A 17,502-nucleotide genomic window follows, 5' to 3' on the forward strand; every position below is an offset into this window, starting at 1 on the left:
AGTCTTTTCGTGCTTAGCGGCCACCCGAGAGACCCTTCTGCACGGCGCGCTTGAGGCGCAGCGAGCAGCGGCGGTAGTCGTCGGCGGAGGCGTCCTCGAGCTCGAGCAGCTCGAGCGCCTTGGCGAGCTCCTGCTCGACCTGGATCTTCGCAGCGCGCTTGAGGGTGGCGGCCGGGTTCGAGATGGTGCTCTCGACCGAGTGCACGTACGCCTCGAGGTCGTTGCGCGAGTCGTGCTTGGCCTGGAACTCCTTGTCGGCGTTCTTGAACGTCTCCGAGTCCTTGATCATCTGCTCAATCTCGGTCGAGCTGAGGCGGCCGACCGAGTTGGTGATCGTGATGTTCGCCTTGCGGCCCGAGGCCTTGTCCATGGCCGAGACCTTGAGCAGACCGTTGGCGTCCACCTCGAAGGTGCACACCAGCTCCGCCTGGCCGCGGGGCATCGGGGGAATGCCCGTGAGCTCGAACTCACCGAGCAGACGGTTGTCCTTGCACTGCGTGCGCTCACCCTCGTACACGGGGAAGGTGACCTGGGTCTGGTTGTCCTCGACGGTCGTGAACACACGGGTCTTGTTGGTCGGGATGGGCGTGTTGCGGGGCACCACCACACCGAACACGTCGCCCTGCATGGCCACACCGAGCGACAGCGGCGCCACGTCGAGCAGCAGCAGGTCGGCGGTCTTGTCGCTGGTCTGGTTCGTGAGCACGGCGCCCTGGACGGCGGCACCGTACGCGACGGCCTCGTCGGGGTTGATCGACTTGTTCAGCTGGCGGCCGTTGAAGAACTCCGAGACGAGCGACTGGATCTTGGGGATACGAGTCGAGCCGCCGACGAGCACAATGTCGTCGACCTTGTCGGCGGGGATCTTGGCGTCCTTGAGCACCTTGCTGACAGGCTCGAGCGTGCCCTTGAAGGCAGCCGCGTTGATCTCCTCGAAGCGGGCACGCGTGATGTTCGCCTGGAAGTCGATGCCCTGGAAGAGCGAGTCGACCTCGACGGTGGTCTGCGTGACGCTCGAGAGCGTGCGCTTGGCGCGCTCGCACGCGCTGCGCAGACGGCGGAGCGCACGGGCGTCGTCCGACATGTCGACCTTGTTCTTGCGCTCAAAGTCCTTCTTGAAGTGCTCGAGCAGCGCGTTGTCAAAGTCCTCACCACCCAGGTGCGTGTCACCGGCGGTGGCCTTGACGGCGAACACACCGCCCGTGATGTTCAGCAGCGACACATCAAAGGTACCACCGCCCAGGTCGAAGATGAGCACGTTCTTCTCCTGGCTCGACTTGGAGTCGAGACCGTACGCGATGGCGGCCGCGGTGGGCTCGTTGATGATACGCAGCACGTCGAGGCCGGCAATCGAACCTGTCGGTCAGTCTGCTCTAGCGCGCGCCGCTGCGCTCATAAAATGCCGAATAGGCCTGTCCTCAGGAATCAGACTTAGCATGGAATATTTCGGAATAATCGTCGCGCAGCGGGCTCCGTACGTACCAGCATCCTTCGTCGCCAGACGCTGCGAGTCGTTGAAGTAGGCGGGCACAGTGACCACGGCCTTCTTCACCTCCTTGCCGATCTTGGCCTCCGCAATCTCCTTCATCTTGAGCAGGACCATCGACGAGATCTCCTGCGGCGCGAACTGCTTGGTCTCGCCGAGGTAGTCGACCTGGATGTAGGGGCTGCCGTCCTTGTCAATGACCGTGAAGGGCCAGTGCTGCATGTCCTTCTTCACGTCGGGGTCGTCGAAGCGGCGGCCGATCAGGCGCTTGGCGTCGAACACAGTCTGGCGGGGGTTCATCGCCGCCTGGTTCTTGGCCGCATCACCAATCAGACGCTCACTCTCGGTGAACGCGACGTACGAAGGCGTCGTGCGGTTGCCCTGGTCGTTCGCGATGATCTCGACACGCTCGTTGGTCCACCAGCCGACACACGAGTAGGTGGTACCGAGGTCTGCATGCGTCAGATAGGCGCCCCGTATACGCACCAATACCAATGGCACCCTCGTAGACGTTCGAGTCGTTCGTAGCAGGTACTTCCGCCGACATGGTGTGGATCGAGTTCCGTGGGAAAACCGCCCGCTGGGCCGCCGGTTCTTCGCAGCCAGGCGGCTTTTTTTCTGCACCTCGCCAGGCCGACTGCGGCGCGACTCGGCCGAAGCTCGGCCGAGGTTGCGAAGACCCCGCCGCCGCCGCCGTCCGCCGCCGCCGCTCCTACGGACCGCATGCGCCTCCTCCGCCGCCTGGTGCGCGTGCCGGCCACGCTGCGCACGTTCGCGTCGCAGCCGGGCGAGTCGGCCGTGTTCCAGATCCCCGAAGAGCCCATTCCCATCGCGCAGGCCGACGAGGCCACAGCGCAGGCCAGCGAGGCCCATACCCGCGCGGCGCTCGCAGCGAGCGCGCCCGAGGCCGCCGAGCAGGCGCTCGAGCGCGACGTGCGCCGCATGCGCCACCACATGCTCAGCGACCTGGCCGGACTCGCCAGCACGCAGACGCGCGACTCGTCGTTCCGCCCCTTCAAGCTGCGCACGCAGCCCGTGGCCGCGCACCAGCTCACGCTCTCGCACCTGCTCGCCGCGACCGCGCAGCAGGGCCATGCGAAGCAGCACGTGAAGCGCAGCTACGAGCCCCTGCTGTACGGCTACCGCCACGGCATGGCCATCATCGACGTGGAGCGCGCGACGCTCCCGGCGCTGCGCCGCGCGGCGCTCGTCGTGCGCCAGATCACGGAAAACGACGGCGTGATCCTGATCGTCGGGACACGGCCCCACCTGCGCGCGCCGATCCGCGCGGCCGTCGAGCGCCTCGGCGCGAACGGCTTCCACGTGAGCACCGACCGCTGGATGCCCGGCGTCCTGACGAACGCGCCGAAGCTGCTGTCGTTTGCGACGCAGTACAGCGTGCAGCGCTCGCGCCGCGCCGAGGACCACGACCAGGCGGCGCCGAACATGACGCAGCTCGCGACGCTGCAGTACCGCCCCGACCTGGTCATCGTGCTGAACCCCACAGAAAATGAGAATGCACTGCGCGAGGCGACCCAATCGAACGTGCCGACCATGGCCATCGTGGATACCAACGTCGACCCACGCGCCGTGACCTACGCGATTCCCGCCAACGACGACTCGCCGCGCGTCGCCGAGCTCGTGCTGGGCGTGCTCAGCAAGGCAGGCGAAGACGGCCTCCGCCGCCGCCGCGCGGCCCTCGAGGCCTGGGACAAGAGCCAGCGCCGCCGCCGCCGCGCGCGGCAGAACGACGCCGCGCCGTAGTGCCATAGCTTCATCACGTGATGATGACCCGCGGTCCGCGAGCGCCACGCCCAGCGCGTCAGCCCCTCGCTGAACGGAGCGCGAGCTATGTTCCGCGCGCCGAGTGACCAGGACGCCCCTTGGGACGCCGGAACACAGAAGCCTGGCACGCAGGCCGGCACGCCGGGGGGTGCGCCTCCGGCTCCCGCTCCGTCGGCGCTGTACGTGCGCCCGCCAGGGCCAGCAAGCACCCTGGCGGCCCCCGCGATCCCCGGCGCCCTCTCGATGATCCGCCCGCCCCCCGCAGCGGGGGGCATGGCCATGGACGCGTCGGCCGGCGCGCCTGGCATGACCACCATCGCGCCCTCGTACCTGGGCGCGCCCGAGCCTCTCGGGGCGAGGACGCTNCGTGCCTGGCAGGCCACTCGTCGATGGCGGCGCGCCGCCTGCGGCGTCCGCGGTCGGGCAGCCCGTGACGCCCCAAAATACCCGGCTGACCCGGCTCTCGCGCACAGAGGCGGATGAGTGGGCCGATCTGCCTGCGGCGGACGTCGACGCGCTGCGCACGCTGATGGAGAAGGACGCGCACGCCGCGCAGCGGCGCGCGACGCAGGAGCAGGCCATGCAGACGGAGCTGCACACGCGCATGGCGCTCGCGATGCGCGCGGACCGGCCGCTCGCGTGGTGGGAAAAGTCGGCGCTCGCAGACGCGCCCCACGCACGCACCGAGCCGCTGCAGCTTGTGTACCCCGCGCAGCGCGCCAAGCGCGGCGAGGCCGTGGCGCGCAGTGCACGCGCGGCAGGCGCCGCGCGCATTGCGGCCGTGCCAGCGACGCTCGTGCCGATCCGCCTCGACCTGGAGCACGAGCCGTTCAAGTTCCGCGACACGTTCGTGTGGAATGCCGCCGACGACGACGCGACGCTCGAGGCATTTGCGCACGCCCTGTGCGACGACGTCGGACTGCCGCCGCAGGTGTTTGTGGAGCTCATCAAGGGCGCCGTCCAGCTCCAGGTGAGCGAGTATGCCACGTCGCTGTCCCTCCAGGTCGTGGCGCCGGAGAGCGACGCGCAGCGCGTCGGCCGCGGCCGCCTCGATGCCAGCGCGGAGCGCGCCTGGGCGCAGTGGCGGTCGACCGTGCTGCATGAGGCGGCCGCGGCCGCGGCGCCGGCGCCCGCCCCACCCGCCGAGGCCCCCGCGAACGAGACGCCCGCCGCGGAGGCGCCGCAGGACGAGCTGCGCATCCTTATCAAGCTAGACATCCTCGTGGGCGGCGTCCACCTGCTCGACCAGTTTGAGTGGGACCTCGCCGCGGACGACCAGGCCGCGGAGCGCTTTGCCGCGGCGTTCACGAGCGACCTGGGCCTGGCGGGCGAGTTCACGACGGCAGTCGCGCACGCGATCCGCGAGCAGGTGAGCGGGCACTGGCGCTGGCTCTCGCTGCTGGGCTACCCGTACAACCAGCTCGCGAGCATGGACCGCGACGTGCGCGACACATTCCTGCCGGCCGTCGCGCCGCATGCGCTCGCGCGCGCGCGCGAGACGGTCGACGCCTATACGCCGAAGCTCGTGCAGCTGAGCGCCGCCGAGGTGTTCCAGATGGAGCGCGAGCACGAGCGCGACCTGCGGCGCAAGCGCCGCCAGACCAAGGGCCGGCGCGGCGCGGCCGTCGAGGCGTTTGAGCCGCAGCGGACGCTGCGCTCGGTCCCGCTGTGGGGCTTCCAAGGCGCGACGCCCGAGGTCGAGCGCCCCGCGCAGGCGCGGCGCGCGGCGGCCGCGGCGGCTGCGAGTCTGGCGGGGCTGCGTGACGCCACGCCGCCGTCGGAGGCCGACGGCGGCGTGGCGAAGCGCCCGAAGACCGAGTGGTACGATATGCACTTTCGGTACCCGGGCGGACTCGGCGGCGGCCGCCGTGCGGCGCCGCTGTTCTCGCCGGGGGGCGCGTGGCCGCTCGCGCACGCGCCGCGCGAGCCATCGGGCGTGCATGGCGCGGCCGTGGCGACGGCGGCGCTCTCGGTGCCATCAGCGGGCGACGCGGCGGCGGCGACGGCCAGTATCGAGGCGGCGCGCATGGCGCCGCGCGAGCCCGCAGGGCCGATGCGCGGCGTCCGGCCCGAGGACTTGGAGCGGCAGCAGCCGACGATGCACGACGGTGTGTGGCACTGTGCCAACTGTGGTGTGCCGGGCGTGCTGACGGCGGCGCGGCGCAAGGGGCCGGCGGGCGAAAAGACGCTCTGTGGTCCCTGCGGTAAGTACTTCCATCGGCACCGGCGCGTGCCTGGCGTGGCCTACACGCGCGATGCGGCCGTGCACCAAAAGCGACTCGGTCTGCCGGCGGCGCCGGCGGCGCCGGCGGATGCGGCTGACGGCGAGGCCCTGCCCGCGGACGAGCCGGGCGTGTCGTTCGCGAGTGACAGCGACGACGACGGCGTGGCGGCGCCGGCGTGGCTGCTGCGGGCCGTGGAGGCATGCCGCGCCAAGTATACCCACGACCGGTTCGAGGTGCTGCCGCGTGCGCACCCCGAGGCGCTGGGCGACAGTGACCGCTGGCGCATCCGGTGCTTTGACTGCCCTGGCAAGGTGTACAAGCCGGGGCCGGGCGAGTCACTGGCCAACTTTGAGATCCATCTGAAGAACCGGGGCCACCGCGCCGCGGTAGCCCAGCGGCTGCCGGGGGGGGCGGGGCCCCTGGCGGAGAGATAGGCAGCCAATCAGCATGCGCCTCCTGGTCCGTGGAGGCGCGCCCGTCGTCTTCCGCCACCATGGCCGGGTGCAGCCACGAGCACCGCCACGACGATGCAGACCATGTGAAGCCGGGGGAGGGGCAGCAGGACCTGCTGTACCTTGCCGTGGACCGTGACAGGATCACCGCCCTGAACGAGCGCGAGGCGGGGTCCGCCGCGCGGGTCGTCAAGCCGTACGATGCGCGCCTCGACGAGACGCACGTGCTCGAGTCGGACGTCGACGACGAGCTGCTGATCACTGTGCCGTTCACGGGCAGTGTGCGCGTGCGGGCGCTGCTGCTGCGCAGTGGCCCGGGGGGCGCGACGCCGCGCGCCGTGCACCTGTACAAGAACGCCGAGTCGCTCGACTTTGACGACGCCGCCGACGAGTCGCCGCCGCCGACGCAGAAGCTCACGTCGGTCCCCGAGACGTCCGAGGTCGTCGAGATCCCGCTGCTTGCGGCGCGGTTCCCCGACGTGCAGGCGCTCACGCTGTACATCCCCGGCAGCCTCGGCGGCGCGCGCACGCGCCTCTCGTTCCTGGGTTTCCGGGGCGAGGCGCGCGTCGCGCAGCGCAGCGGCCCCGCGCAGATCGTGTACGAGGCCGCCCCGCGCGCCGCCGACCACCCCCGCGCGCGCGAGACGAACGACGCGCGCCCGGGGTCGACGTAGTCACGTGAGCACACACGGGGCGGCGCGTGTCGGACCGCCGTGAGGCTGTATGAAACTCCGTAGGGGCGGCTGGGGCAGGCTGGTGGCGCCTGTACAGCGATTCTGCCATGTATACCTCAACTATTTCCGTGTGCACTTGCTGTACTTTTTCGTCATGGGCATGTTCTGGTCGGCCATGCTGTACGCCTCGAACCCCAGGGACCACTACGTGCCGTACGTCGACTGTTTGTTCCTCGCCTTCTCCGCCGTGACGATGACGGGCCTGGTCACATACCCCGTAAGTCAGCTGACAGTGTGGCAGCAGGTGATCCTATTTTTCCTCATGTTCGGGGGGAACCTGGTCATTGTCAGCACGACGACCGTGCTCGTGCGCCGACACTTTTTCCGGAAGCACTTCGACAGGGAGCTGGAACGCAGCAAGACGATGCAGGCGCGGATCCGGGACGCCGAGGTGCGCCACCACCAGGAGCGCGACGCCGAGTGGTCGCGAGTTCGCCGCTGGTTCGGCCTCGGCGACCACGGCGCGCCGCCGGGGCCGGGCCAGGCGCCCCACGAAAAAGGCGAGCCGAAAAAGACGCGTCCCAAGCTGCATGCGGGCATGATCCACCGCGTGCAGGGCCCCGCCGTGCATGTGAACCCGATGGGCCAGCACACCAGGGTCGAGCACCCCGTGCCCGGCACGGACGCCCCGCTGCCCGGCATCCTGCAGTCGCCGTCGGCGCCTGCTGAGCCGACGGAGACGGTGCGCTTGGAGGCGCCAGAGGCGCCAGAGGCGCCAGAGGCGCTGCGCGAGCTGCCGCCCGCGCAGGTGGACGAGTCGCCGGAGATCGCACGGGCCAACACGGACCCGCCGGCGCTCGGGCACGCGAACGACGTGGAAGGGCTGCCGCTGTCCGTGCATGCGCACACGCTCGCGGCGGACGCGGAGGACCTGGACGCGGTCAGGGACAGGGACAGGGACGAGACCGAGTCGCGCCGGCAGAACACGCAGCTGTATGAGCTGCCCGGCGCTGCGCTGCGCCGCACGCTCACGGTGAAGCGCGACCGGGGCCTGGGTGGCTTCCCGTCGCCGTGGGACTACCTCGTCTCGCTCCTGCATGTGTCGCGCATGCGCGAGCGCCTGACGGTGCCGGCCGTGCGCACGATGACGACGATGCAGCCGGCGCGCACGGACGACGACCTCGAGCACGCCCACGGCCGGCAGTTCGCGCCGTACCTGACGTTTGACGCGACGGTCACGGGCAACTCGCACTTCCACAACCTCACCCTGGCGCAGCGCAACGAGCTGGGTGGCGTCGAGTACCGCGCGCTGAACATGCTGGCGTGGCTGGTCCCCGTGTACTGGTTCGTGTGCGTGAGTGTGGTGATCCTGCTCGTCGCGCCCTACATGTCGTCGCCGGCCGCCACGGCGTACCGCGCGGTGCTGGAGGAGCAGCCCAAGCCGCCGCACAACCCGACGTGGTTCTCGATCTTCATGACTGTGAGCGCCATGACCAATACGGGCCTGATGCTCTCGGACAACAGCATGGGCGGCGGCTTGACGAGCAGCTACATGGTGATCTTGCCCGCCATGGCGCTCATCCTCGTGGGCAACACGGGCTTCCCCATCATGCTGCGCTTCGTCATCTGGCTGCTGAGCCGCTGTGTGTCGCGCCGCTCGCGCACGTACGAGACGCTGCGCTTTCTGCTGGACCACCCCCGCCGCTGCTTTCTGTATCTATTCCCTGCGGAGAACACGTGGTTCCTGCTCTTCGTGCTGCTCGTGCTCAACGTGTTCGACTGGTTCATGCTCATGGTGTGCGACCTGGACCTGCGCCACGCCTTTGCCAGCAACGGCACGTGGGTGCTTGCGTCGCTCTTCCAGTCCGTCTCGACGCGTTCCTCGGGCATGCAGATCTTCTCGATCGTGGACCTCGCGCCGGCCGAGCAGCTCCTGGAGATGCTGATGATGTACATTGCCGCGTTCCCGGTCATGATGGCGGTGCGCAGCACGAACGTGTACGAGAACCGCAGCATCTTTGTCGCCGACAATGAGGACGAGGACGGCAGCGACGTCGGATTCGAGTCGCCAGAGGGGCGCGTCGTGTGGGGCCGCTTCCTGTCCGTGCACGTTCGCAAGCAGCTCGCGTACGACCTCTGGTGGCTCATTCTCGTGATCTGGATCGTGTGTCTCGCGGAGAAAACCAAGATCACCTCGGGCCAGTTTCCCTCCATGAACATCTTCAACATCGTGTACGAAGAAGTGTCCGCCTACGGCACCGTCGGCCTGAGCACCGGCGCGTCGAACGGCAAGCCGACATCGCTCGCCGGCGACATGACCGTCCTGTCCAAGCTCGTCACTATCGCCGTCATGCTCCGTGGCCGCCACCGCAACCTGCCGAACGCCATCGATCGCGCTGTCATGCTGCCCACCGACATCGAGCACCACGACACGCGCCAGGACGCGCCGCGCCGAGTCAGCACAAGCGACGACCTATATGGCCGCACCTCCAGCATCAGCCGCCGCCCGACCATGCGGCGCACGCACACACGCGCGAGCTCCATGCCGGCGTTCGACGAGGCGATACCCATGCGCGCGTCGCCGGAGCATCTGTAGCTATATCACGTGGTCGCCTCGCCTCGCGCCGCGCCACCGCCTCGCGCCTGACCATGGCCAGCGGCGACGCAGTGAGCATCGCGCACGCGTGGGCGTACCTGCCCGCTGCGCGCTGGCATCTTACGTGGGACGACGCCCATGGCCTCGCCAAGAGCTTTTCCATCACGGCCGTGCGTGTACGTGGCTGACCGCAGTTTAGCGAGCTCGGCGACAAGACCTTCCTGACGTGCGCGATCCTCGCGATGCGGCACTCGCCCACGACCGTGTTCTGGGGCTGCTGGCTCGCGATGATCTGCATGTCGACACTGTCGAGCTTCCTGGGCGCCCTGCTCCCGGCGCTCCTCTCGCAGCGCATGGCCCACTGGATCTCGGCCGCCCTCTTTGTCGGCTTTGGCCTCGTCGCGCTGTACCAGGGCCTGCACATGACCGGCGACGAGATGGACGAGGAGTGGAAGGAGGCCCAGGACGACATTTGCGCGGACGAAGAGGACCACGAGCTCGAGCGGCTGGAGCGCGCCGACACCGACGCCCCGGCGACGGAGCGCCACGAGCCGCGGCGCGGCACCGCCGTCGAGGGCGCCCGCAACCTCTGTGGCCTGCTCGTCAGTCCAGTGTTCTCGCAGGCCTTCCTCCTCTCGTTCCTCGGCGAGTGGGGCGATCGCAGTCAGATCACAACCATGGCCCTCGCCGCGACGCACCGCGTCGCGATCGTCGCGATCGGCACCTCCCTCGCGCACCTCGCCTGCATCGTCGTGGCCGTAGTGGCCGGCGCCCTCCTAGCCCGGCACCTCAGCCTTCGCCACCTGACACTGGGCGGCGCTGCCCTCTTTCTCCTGTTCGGCCTCATGGCCGGCTACGAGGCGCTGTACGAGGAGCCCCTCCGCGTGCCGCGGCCCACCCAGGACGCGCCAAGCGCATCGTCCGTATAACTGTACATACTACTCACTCTCATCGTCTCGCGAACTCGAGACCGACGCGGGCCGCCACGTCACGCCCGGGACCGACGCCCGTCGCCCATCGGGCCGCCGCGGCGTGCGCCCACGCCGCACGACGCCCCGAGGCGACGGCGTCGACGCCCAGGTGCGCCGCGGATACTTGAGCGAGGCCACAGGCCGCGGCGGCACACGCGCAGCCCCGGTCTCCGCCCGCGAAACAGGCGCATCCTCGTCCTGCTCATCCTCCGCAGGCGGCGACATGGGCGTCTGGAACAGCGGAGGCGCTTCGCGCGGCGGCATCGTGATCCGCCACGGCGCACCGTCGCCGCGCTGCACCTCGCGTGAGCCGCGTGTGAGCGCGGTGATCAGCAGCACCATGAGCAGCAGCACCAGCTGCGCGGCACTCCACCGCTTCTCGGTGCGCATCTCCATCGACAGGCGCTCGACCCGCGCAAGGAGCGCGGTGCGCTCCGCCTCGGCCCGCCGCCGCTGCGACTCGATCGTGGCAAGCGCATGCTGCAGGGCCAGGTGGTACTGCGCCATGTGGTGCTCCATGCGCTGCGTCTGCGTCGCGTTCAGCTCGGCCAGCAGCTCGGCCAGGCGCGTCTCTTGCACGAGCTCCAGCTTGGCGATCTTATCGCGCATTTGCCCACTGTTCAGCTGCAGGAACTGCATGCTGAGACTCGTATTCGCCTCCAGCGCCGAAAGCCGCTTCGTAATGGTGCGGTATATCGACTCGCTGCCGGCCGGCTTGGTCTCGGCCGCCTTGGCCTTGTCCGCCTTGGCCGCCTTGGCGCGGGCGTCCGGGCCTTTGCGCGCGTCCGGCTCCTCGGCCGTGCCATTCACGGCCGACGGCCGCGCGGTGGCCGTACTAGACACGGGCGCATCGCTGGTCGCGAGCGGCGCCGACGTCGCACGGCTCGCGCTCGTCGGGAGCGGCGCCTCCGACGTGGCAGACGCCGTCGTCGTCGGCCGGGCCGTGAGCGGCGCGGACGCACGCTCGGTGCTCGCGGCCGACGTCGGCGCCGCGGCGCGCGGCGCGTCGCGTGCCGCTTTCGGCGCACGGGGCGCGTCCTCTGCCCCACATTCGGGCAGGCGCACGCCGGGAAAGGGCTCGGGAATACACACGTGCTCCCAGAACCGCAGGGAGGCGCTGGGTATCGCCTCTCTGGCGCCCGCGTCGGCGGCCGAGGCCGCGTCGGCGTCCGACTCGGCCTCCTCGTCGTCCATCGCCTGAAGCTCGTCGAGGATGTCCTCGTCGGCGTCTTCACGCTCGTTGCGGCCATACACACGCAGCAAGCTGATAGGACAATAGTACTCGTTGCCGTAGTGCTCGAGAAAGTCGATGCGCAGGAACCGGTAGTACGAGGCGGGCGCACTGTGCAGCTGAAACACCTGCGGACCGCGCACGTTGCGCGCGCGGAAGAGGCCGAGTGATTTCCACTCGGTCTCGGGCGCGTGCAGCGTGCGCGACACACGCACCGAGAACACTTTGAAGATGCTGCTGAAGAACTCCAGGTTCGCCAGCACGAGGGTATCGACGCGGATCTGCTGGCACAGCTCGACAATGACAAACTGCCGCTCGGGTGCCATCTCCTTTTCGCCCGTCCGCGCAGCATGGGGGCAGGGCGACAGCATGTAGCGGTCTTTTTTCTCGCTCAGGATGGCCGAGGGAAACTTGGCTGAGGGATTCGCCTGGTGCAGCACGGCCGCACAGTCGAGCGACGCATAGTTCCACCGGTGCTTGAGCTCAGCAAGCTGCGCGCTGGCGTCCTCCAGTGCCAGAATCACAGGCGGCTCCGGCTCGGCGGCCATGGCACGCAGCAGGACCTGCTCGGCCGCTGGCAGCGTGGTATTGGGTGTGGCGTGAGGTGCAGGGGGCGCGAGCGGCATCGACGGCGCCTCATCCGCCTGGGTCTCGTTCACGGTGCTCTCTGCCTTCTCGTGCTTGCGCTCGCGCTCGAGCTTGCGCGACTTGCGCACCGACTCGAGGTGCTGCTGCTTCCACTCGTCAAAGCTCAAGAGTGGATCGCCGCCGCCTGGTGGCTCGGCGCGCTCGGCGCCGCCGGCGGGCGCATGCGCGTGGCCATCGTCAAGCGACGGTCGTGGTGCCACAGGTGCGGCACCCGTGTGCGCCTCAGGCACGGTCAGGGGCGCCCCGCCCGGCACGACGACGGTGCCCAGCAGTGCATACATTTTCGGGTGGCCTGTGCCCTCGCCCATGGATGGGACCTCACACAGCAGCAAGTCGTCACTGATGAGCGTGTACCGCGGGTCGGACGGCACCGAGATCGACGTGTCGGACGGCCCCCCCCGGGGCGATCGGGCCTGCACGCACATGAGTGTCGAGGCGCTATCGGGCCACGCGGTGCGCGCCTTGACCTGGGATGCGCGCGAATGCCGCACTGTGCTCAGCACGGGCGGAGTGTCGGGGCCCTGGGCAAGCGCACCGAGCAGGAGGCATGCCCACGCCACCGCCCCGACGAGCCACGCCCGGCCGCCCAGTGCCATGGTGCGTCGCGAGCGGTGGTGCCCTCCACATACGCCAAGGCGCGGCGGTCATGCTGACTCAGCGTGCATGATCCGCGCTGCATGGCCGGCGGACATATGTACGTGTCTGCATGGCCTGCAGGATGGATATGCGTGCCTCCTCGGTGCAGCGGTGGAGCAGGCACGCGTCAGCGGCGTCGCAGCAAACACATCCCCACCCCACGCCTCTATCCTTGCTTCGGCGACCTCCTCTCGTTTGACATGGTGGGCCATACATTCTTTTCGATCCTCTCCGCTGTCCTGCTGGTCTCGATGGCGCTGGCGCAAGGCATCGAGCGCAACCCTCTCCTGGTGCGGCACCACGATGTGCGCGACCTGCGTGCGGCCGAGCAGGAAGAGCGCCACGAGGTGTTGGCGTCGCGCGCCACGTCCAAGCTGCGCTTCAACTACGGCCGGGACAAGGTGCGTGGCGTCGGCATTGGTGGCTGGCTCGTGTTGGAAAACTTCATTACGCCGTCGCTGTACAAAAAGACGGGCGACAACCGCGTCATTGACGAGTGGTCGTTCGCGACGTACACGCCGCGCAACAAGGCGGTGCAGATCCTGCAGGACCACTACGACAACTTTATCACTGAAGACGACTTTGCCGAGATCGCGTCGTACAACCTGAACCATGTGCGTGTGCCGTTCCCGTACTGGGGCATCCGCACGTGGCCGGGCGAGCCGTACATCAAGCTGAACCAGTTTGACAAGCTGAAGCAGGCCGCGCACTGGGCGAACAAGCACGGCCTGAAGATGATCATTGAGCTGCACACGGTGCCGGGTGGCGCGAACCCGTACGACCACGGCGGCCACACGAACCACACGAACTGGCTCGGCAACGACAAGGAGGAGGGCCGCTGGCTCGAGATCCTCGACACGCTCGCCGCCGAGTTTGCGAAGAACGAGTACCCCGCTGTGACGGGTATCTCGATCGTGAACGAGCCGAATGGCGACGCAAACCAGATTTACGGCCAGTACAAGCGCGGCTACAACACCGTGCGCCGCCACGACGGCGACTCGGAGCTCGTTGTGATCATTGGCGACGTGTTCCAGAACCCCGCGCAGAGCGACTTTTGGAACGACAAGTTCTCCGTGCCCAAGTACCAGCAGGTGATGATCGACACGCACGTGTACCGCCTGTTCGACCCGCCGTCGATCGCAATGTCGCAGGACGAGCGCATCGGCTACTACTGCAGCCTCAAGGGCGGCTTCGCCAAGGCGAACCAGCACCTGTACATGCTCATCGGCGAGTGGTCGCCCTCGTTCACCGACTGCGCGCCCGGCCTGAATGGCCGCTTCCTCGGCCACCGCTACGACGGCACGTTCCCCGGCTCGACGCGCCGCGGCAGCTGCGACGGCCGCACCGGCAACGCCAACCAGTTCTCCGACGGCTTCAAGGCGAACTTGAAGAAGAACTTCCACATCCAGGCGGACGCCTACTCCGCCGGCGTCGGCTGGATCATGTGGACGTGGAAGGTCGAGAACCACAGTGCGGACGAGTGGAGCTACCGCGCGGGTGTGCAGAACGGCTGGATCCCCCGCAACCCGGCGAACCTGGAGTACCACTGCTCGTAGCGCTGAGCGCTCGCGCTCTCGATAGTCACGACCTGGACGAGCACCGCCGCACGAGTCACGTGGCACCACCCGCGAGCGTCTCGCATCGCTCGCGCCTGTCACCCGCGGCCATGCACGCTCGCGCGGTGCCCCCCGCCGCGCGCGCTACGGATGCGCCGCGGACTGCTGCGTATGCGGTGGCGTCGCGGCCGCCTGACCGCCCGCCCGTGCAGCGCCTGGACCGCCCTGTGGCGCCCACAGCGCCTCCGGCGACCGCCACAGCGCGCGCTACGCGGCCCTCGCTAGGCGTGCCGCTGATGAGCCCCGTCGACTTGGGCTCCGATATACCATACCTGCGCGACGACATGTCGCCCCTCCTCATGTCGCCGCCTGCCCACACGCCGTCGCCGAGCGCCGAGGCCCATACCCCGTCCGTGTCCTACGCAGGCACCGCGCCCCCGATCTCGCCCGCCACGCAAGCGGCGCCGCGCCTCCGCGAGGTCCGCTCCACGCCGCGCCTCCGCTCCGAGTCGCCCCAGCCGCTCCCGGACGCACTGGAGCGCATCCGACAGCGCACAGCGCACCATGCCCATGCCCTCCACCGCGCCCGGGACGACGGGCGTGCGGCCACGGCGTGGGCGCGCGACCTGCCGACGCCGCCCGTGCCCGAGTGGCACGAGGGCGAGGGCTGGCGCGCGCCGTCGCTCTCGCCGCCGCCGTCCGCGGGCCTGGGCCTCAGCCTGTCGTCGACGGCGCTGCACGAGCTGCACAGCCCAAAGATCAGCGAGCTGTCGCTCTCCGAGGCGGAGGACCGCGGCACGCCCGACTCGGGCGCGGCGCCCTGGGCGGGGCGGCCCGCCGAGCCTGGCCGCTCGAGGCTGTCGCCCGCGCCGCCGTCACTGCGGCGGCGTATCAGCTCGTCGCTGCTTGGCGGGCGGCGCTCGCGCGCGACGCCCGAGCCGCCGCCTTCCGCGGGCCCGTCGCCGACGATCGCGGACGCGGAGGCGATGGGCCGTGAGCCTGCGCCCGCGCCCCACGCGAAGCGCAGCAACTCGAATATCCGGCGGCTCTTCCGCAGCGCAGACGAAGAGGAGGCGCGTGCGCGGCGGCCGCGCCTGCGTGTGTCGCCCGTGGTGCGGCCGCCCACGCCTATCGAAAAGTCGCCGCGCCTCGCGCCGATGCAGGACCTGCCCGAGATGCCCAATCCGTACGCGACGCCCGTCTCTGCTGCGCCGTCGGTCTTTGTCGCCGAAGCGTCGCCGGGCCGCCGGCAGCGGCAGCACCTGCTCAACGAGCTGGCCAGCACGGAGCAGACGTATGCGTCGGACCTGGGCATCGTGCAGAACATATACCTCGCCCACGCGCGGCGGCGCGCGGGGCTGCGGCCGCTCCCGCAGGGCGCGGTGAGCAGCCCGCACGCGTCGACGCACGCGTCCCCGGACATGCTGCCCCGCAGCCTCTCGAGCCTCTCGTCGGAGCGCGAGGACGCGCCGGGCAGCGGGGGCGCGCGGCCCTTGCGCGCGCCGGGGAGCCCGGCGCGCGCGCCGCCGCTGAGCGTCACGGACATTCATGTGATCTTTGCGGGGCTGGGCCCGTGCTATGCGCTCGCCGTGGAGATGAGTGGGCTGCTCGTGGCGGCAGCGCGCGCGCAGCGCACGGTGAGCAGCGTGTTTCTGGACAAGATGAGCGCGATTGAGCAGGCCTTTGCGCTCTACTGCGCGCGGCACGAGGCGGCCGTGGCGCGGCTCGCGGACGTCGCGGCGAAACGGGCCGCGGCCGCGCGGTTCCTGCACGAGTGCGACGAGATGGCGCGGCCGTACACGAGTGCGTGGGACCTGCCGTCGCTCCTGATCAAGCCGGTGCAGCGCGTGCTCAAGTACCCCCTGTTCCTGCAGTCGATCCTGGCGCAGACGAGCAGCGACGACCCCGAGTATGCGGCGCTGCAGCAGGCGCTCGCGCAGATCCAGGGCGTCGCGGACCGCATCAACGAGAGCAAGAAGCGCATGGACGTCGTCGGCCAGCACGGGTTCGAGCCGCTGTCCGCGCCGCGCGCCGCGTTCCGCCGGCCCGTCACGGGCAGCGCGCTGCGCAAGGCGCGGTCGCCCACGAGCGAGGGGCCGCTGACGAGCGACGAGGCGCACTACTTCGCGCTCGTCGCGCGCCTGGAGGCGGCGGAGCAGCAGCTCGAGCGCCTCGCGCAGTACTGCGCGGCGTGGACCGCGCGCGTGCGCGAGATGTACCGCGCCGAGCTGCTTGTCGTCCTCGCGTGGATGGCCGTGTACGAGGGCGGCGGGCACGAGCACCGCGCGGCGCTCGAGAGCCTCGCGCAGCTGCGCCTCCTCGTCGAGCACCGGCTCCTCGGGCAGGCGTGCGAGCAGCTCGAGCGCTCCGTGGAGCGCGCGGTGCACGCCAAGATCCGCGCCGCGCTGCAGCTCGTGGAGCGCCCCAAGATGGTCGTGCTGAACCGCAGCGCGAAGGAGGCCGAGTACCGCAGGTACCTCGCGGAGCGCACGCGCCGCGCGGGCGTGCCGCCCAGCGACGGCGCGACGGCGTTCCTCTCGATGCATATGCAGCTCGTCGACGAGATCCCCGCACTGCTGCGGGGCCTCGACCTGGTGCTGCAGCACTGCGTGCTCGCGCTCTCGCAGGTGCAGGCGTCGTTCTACCGCGTCACGGCGGAGCAGCTCGAGCAGTACTGCACGCTGTACCTGCCGAGCGCCATGACGCCGAAGAGCGCGAGCTCGGCGTCCAGCGCGCGCTTCCCCGACATGCACGGCTCGCCGGCCGCCACGAGCTCGAGCCTGGGCCCCGGGACCGCGGCCTCCCACGCGGTGCTGTGGGCGCACAGCGACGCCGACGCGTTCGCCGGCCCGCTCGACCACGCGCTGCCCGAGACGCCGAAAAAGGCCCTGCCGCCCCTCGGCGCCGACATCAGCACGATGGCCACGGCGCACAGCCTCCTGGATGAGTCCCTGTCGACGCCGCACCCCCCGCGGTCCGTGTACCCCGACCCGAACGGGCCGATCGAGCACGCGACGCCGCGGGCGCCGCTGCCGGTGCTCGAAATGTCGTTCGATGGGTATGCCCAGACGCACTGGAACCTGGGCCTCGCAGGCGACGTGGAGCGCGGCCCGTCGCCGCACTCGTCGCCGCGCCACTCCGTGTTCTTCGACGCGCGCTCGTCGGTCGGCGATATGCACGCGCTGCGCCATCCTTCCCAGCTGCTGTAGCCCGTAGCCACAGGTGGAGGTGGACCTTGGCGC

At 69.8% G+C, this 17,502-nt stretch overlaps 7 protein-coding genes and 1 pseudogene across 8 annotated transcripts; 6 read left to right on the plus strand and 2 right to left on the minus strand.

The window, feature by feature from the left end:
- Window positions 1–13: 13 nt before the first annotated feature.
- Window positions 14–2,033, minus strand: MSY001_3293 (uncharacterized protein; the record flags this gene model as incomplete). Its single annotated transcript, XM_018885189.1, has 3 exons — window positions 14–1,356; window positions 1,483–1,938; window positions 1,988–2,033. The coding sequence occupies 3 exons, from the start codon at window positions 2,031–2,033 to the stop codon at window positions 14–16; spliced, it is 1,845 nt and encodes a 614-aa protein (XP_018741774.1).
- Window positions 2,034–2,209: 176 nt separating this feature from the next.
- Window positions 2,210–3,250, plus strand: MSY001_3294 (uncharacterized protein; the record flags this gene model as incomplete). Its single annotated transcript, XM_018885190.1, has 1 exon — window positions 2,210–3,250. One exon carries the CDS (start codon window positions 2,210–2,212, stop codon window positions 3,248–3,250), a length of 1,041 nt encoding a protein of 346 aa, XP_018741775.1.
- Window positions 3,251–3,337: 87 nt separating this feature from the next.
- On the plus strand, window positions 3,338–5,930 carry MSY001_3295 (uncharacterized protein; the record flags this gene model as incomplete). The annotated part of the gene is made up of 2 exons (XM_018885191.1): window positions 3,338–3,597; window positions 3,650–5,930. 2 exons carry the CDS (start codon window positions 3,338–3,340, stop codon window positions 5,928–5,930), a joined length of 2,541 nt encoding a protein of 846 aa, XP_018741776.1.
- A 59-nt stretch (window positions 5,931–5,989) lies between these two features.
- MSY001_3296 (uncharacterized protein) lies at window positions 5,990–6,622 on the plus strand (the record flags this gene model as incomplete). Its single annotated transcript, XM_018885192.1, is given in 2 exon segments — window positions 5,990–6,444; window positions 6,460–6,622. The coding sequence occupies 2 exon segments, from the start codon at window positions 5,990–5,992 to the stop codon at window positions 6,620–6,622; spliced, it is 618 nt and encodes a 205-aa protein (XP_018741777.1).
- Window positions 6,623–6,776: 154 nt separating this feature from the next.
- On the plus strand, window positions 6,777–9,218 carry MSY001_3297 (annotated as a pseudogene). The gene is given in 2 exon segments: window positions 6,777–6,899; window positions 6,909–9,218. Coding segments are annotated over 2 exon segments (2,433 nt in total).
- A 53-nt stretch (window positions 9,219–9,271) lies between these two features.
- Window positions 9,272–10,147, plus strand: MSY001_3298 (uncharacterized protein; the record flags this gene model as incomplete). The annotated part of the gene is made up of 2 exons (XM_018885193.1): window positions 9,272–9,289; window positions 9,413–10,147. 2 exons carry the CDS (start codon window positions 9,272–9,274, stop codon window positions 10,145–10,147), a joined length of 753 nt encoding a protein of 250 aa, XP_018741778.1.
- A 9-nt stretch (window positions 10,148–10,156) lies between these two features.
- On the minus strand, window positions 10,157–12,664 carry MSY001_3299 (uncharacterized protein; the record flags this gene model as incomplete). Its single annotated transcript, XM_018885194.1, has 1 exon — window positions 10,157–12,664. One exon carries the CDS (start codon window positions 12,662–12,664, stop codon window positions 10,157–10,159), a length of 2,508 nt encoding a protein of 835 aa, XP_018741779.1.
- Window positions 12,665–12,904: 240 nt separating this feature from the next.
- Window positions 12,905–17,469, plus strand: EXG1.1 (Exo-B-1,3-glucanase (GH 5 family)-like protein; the record flags this gene model as incomplete). Its single annotated transcript, XM_018885195.1, has 2 exons — window positions 12,905–14,256; window positions 14,286–17,469. The coding sequence occupies 2 exons, from the start codon at window positions 12,905–12,907 to the stop codon at window positions 17,467–17,469; spliced, it is 4,536 nt and encodes a 1,511-aa protein (XP_018741780.1).
- Between the last annotated feature and the right edge of the window lie 33 nt (window positions 17,470–17,502).

This window comes from Malassezia sympodialis, genomic scaffold (assembly GCF_000349305.1).
Source record: "Malassezia sympodialis ATCC 42132 genomic scaffold, msy_sf_23, whole genome shotgun sequence".
Classification (NCBI taxonomy): Eukaryota; Fungi; Basidiomycota; class Malasseziomycetes; order Malasseziales; family Malasseziaceae; genus Malassezia; species Malassezia sympodialis.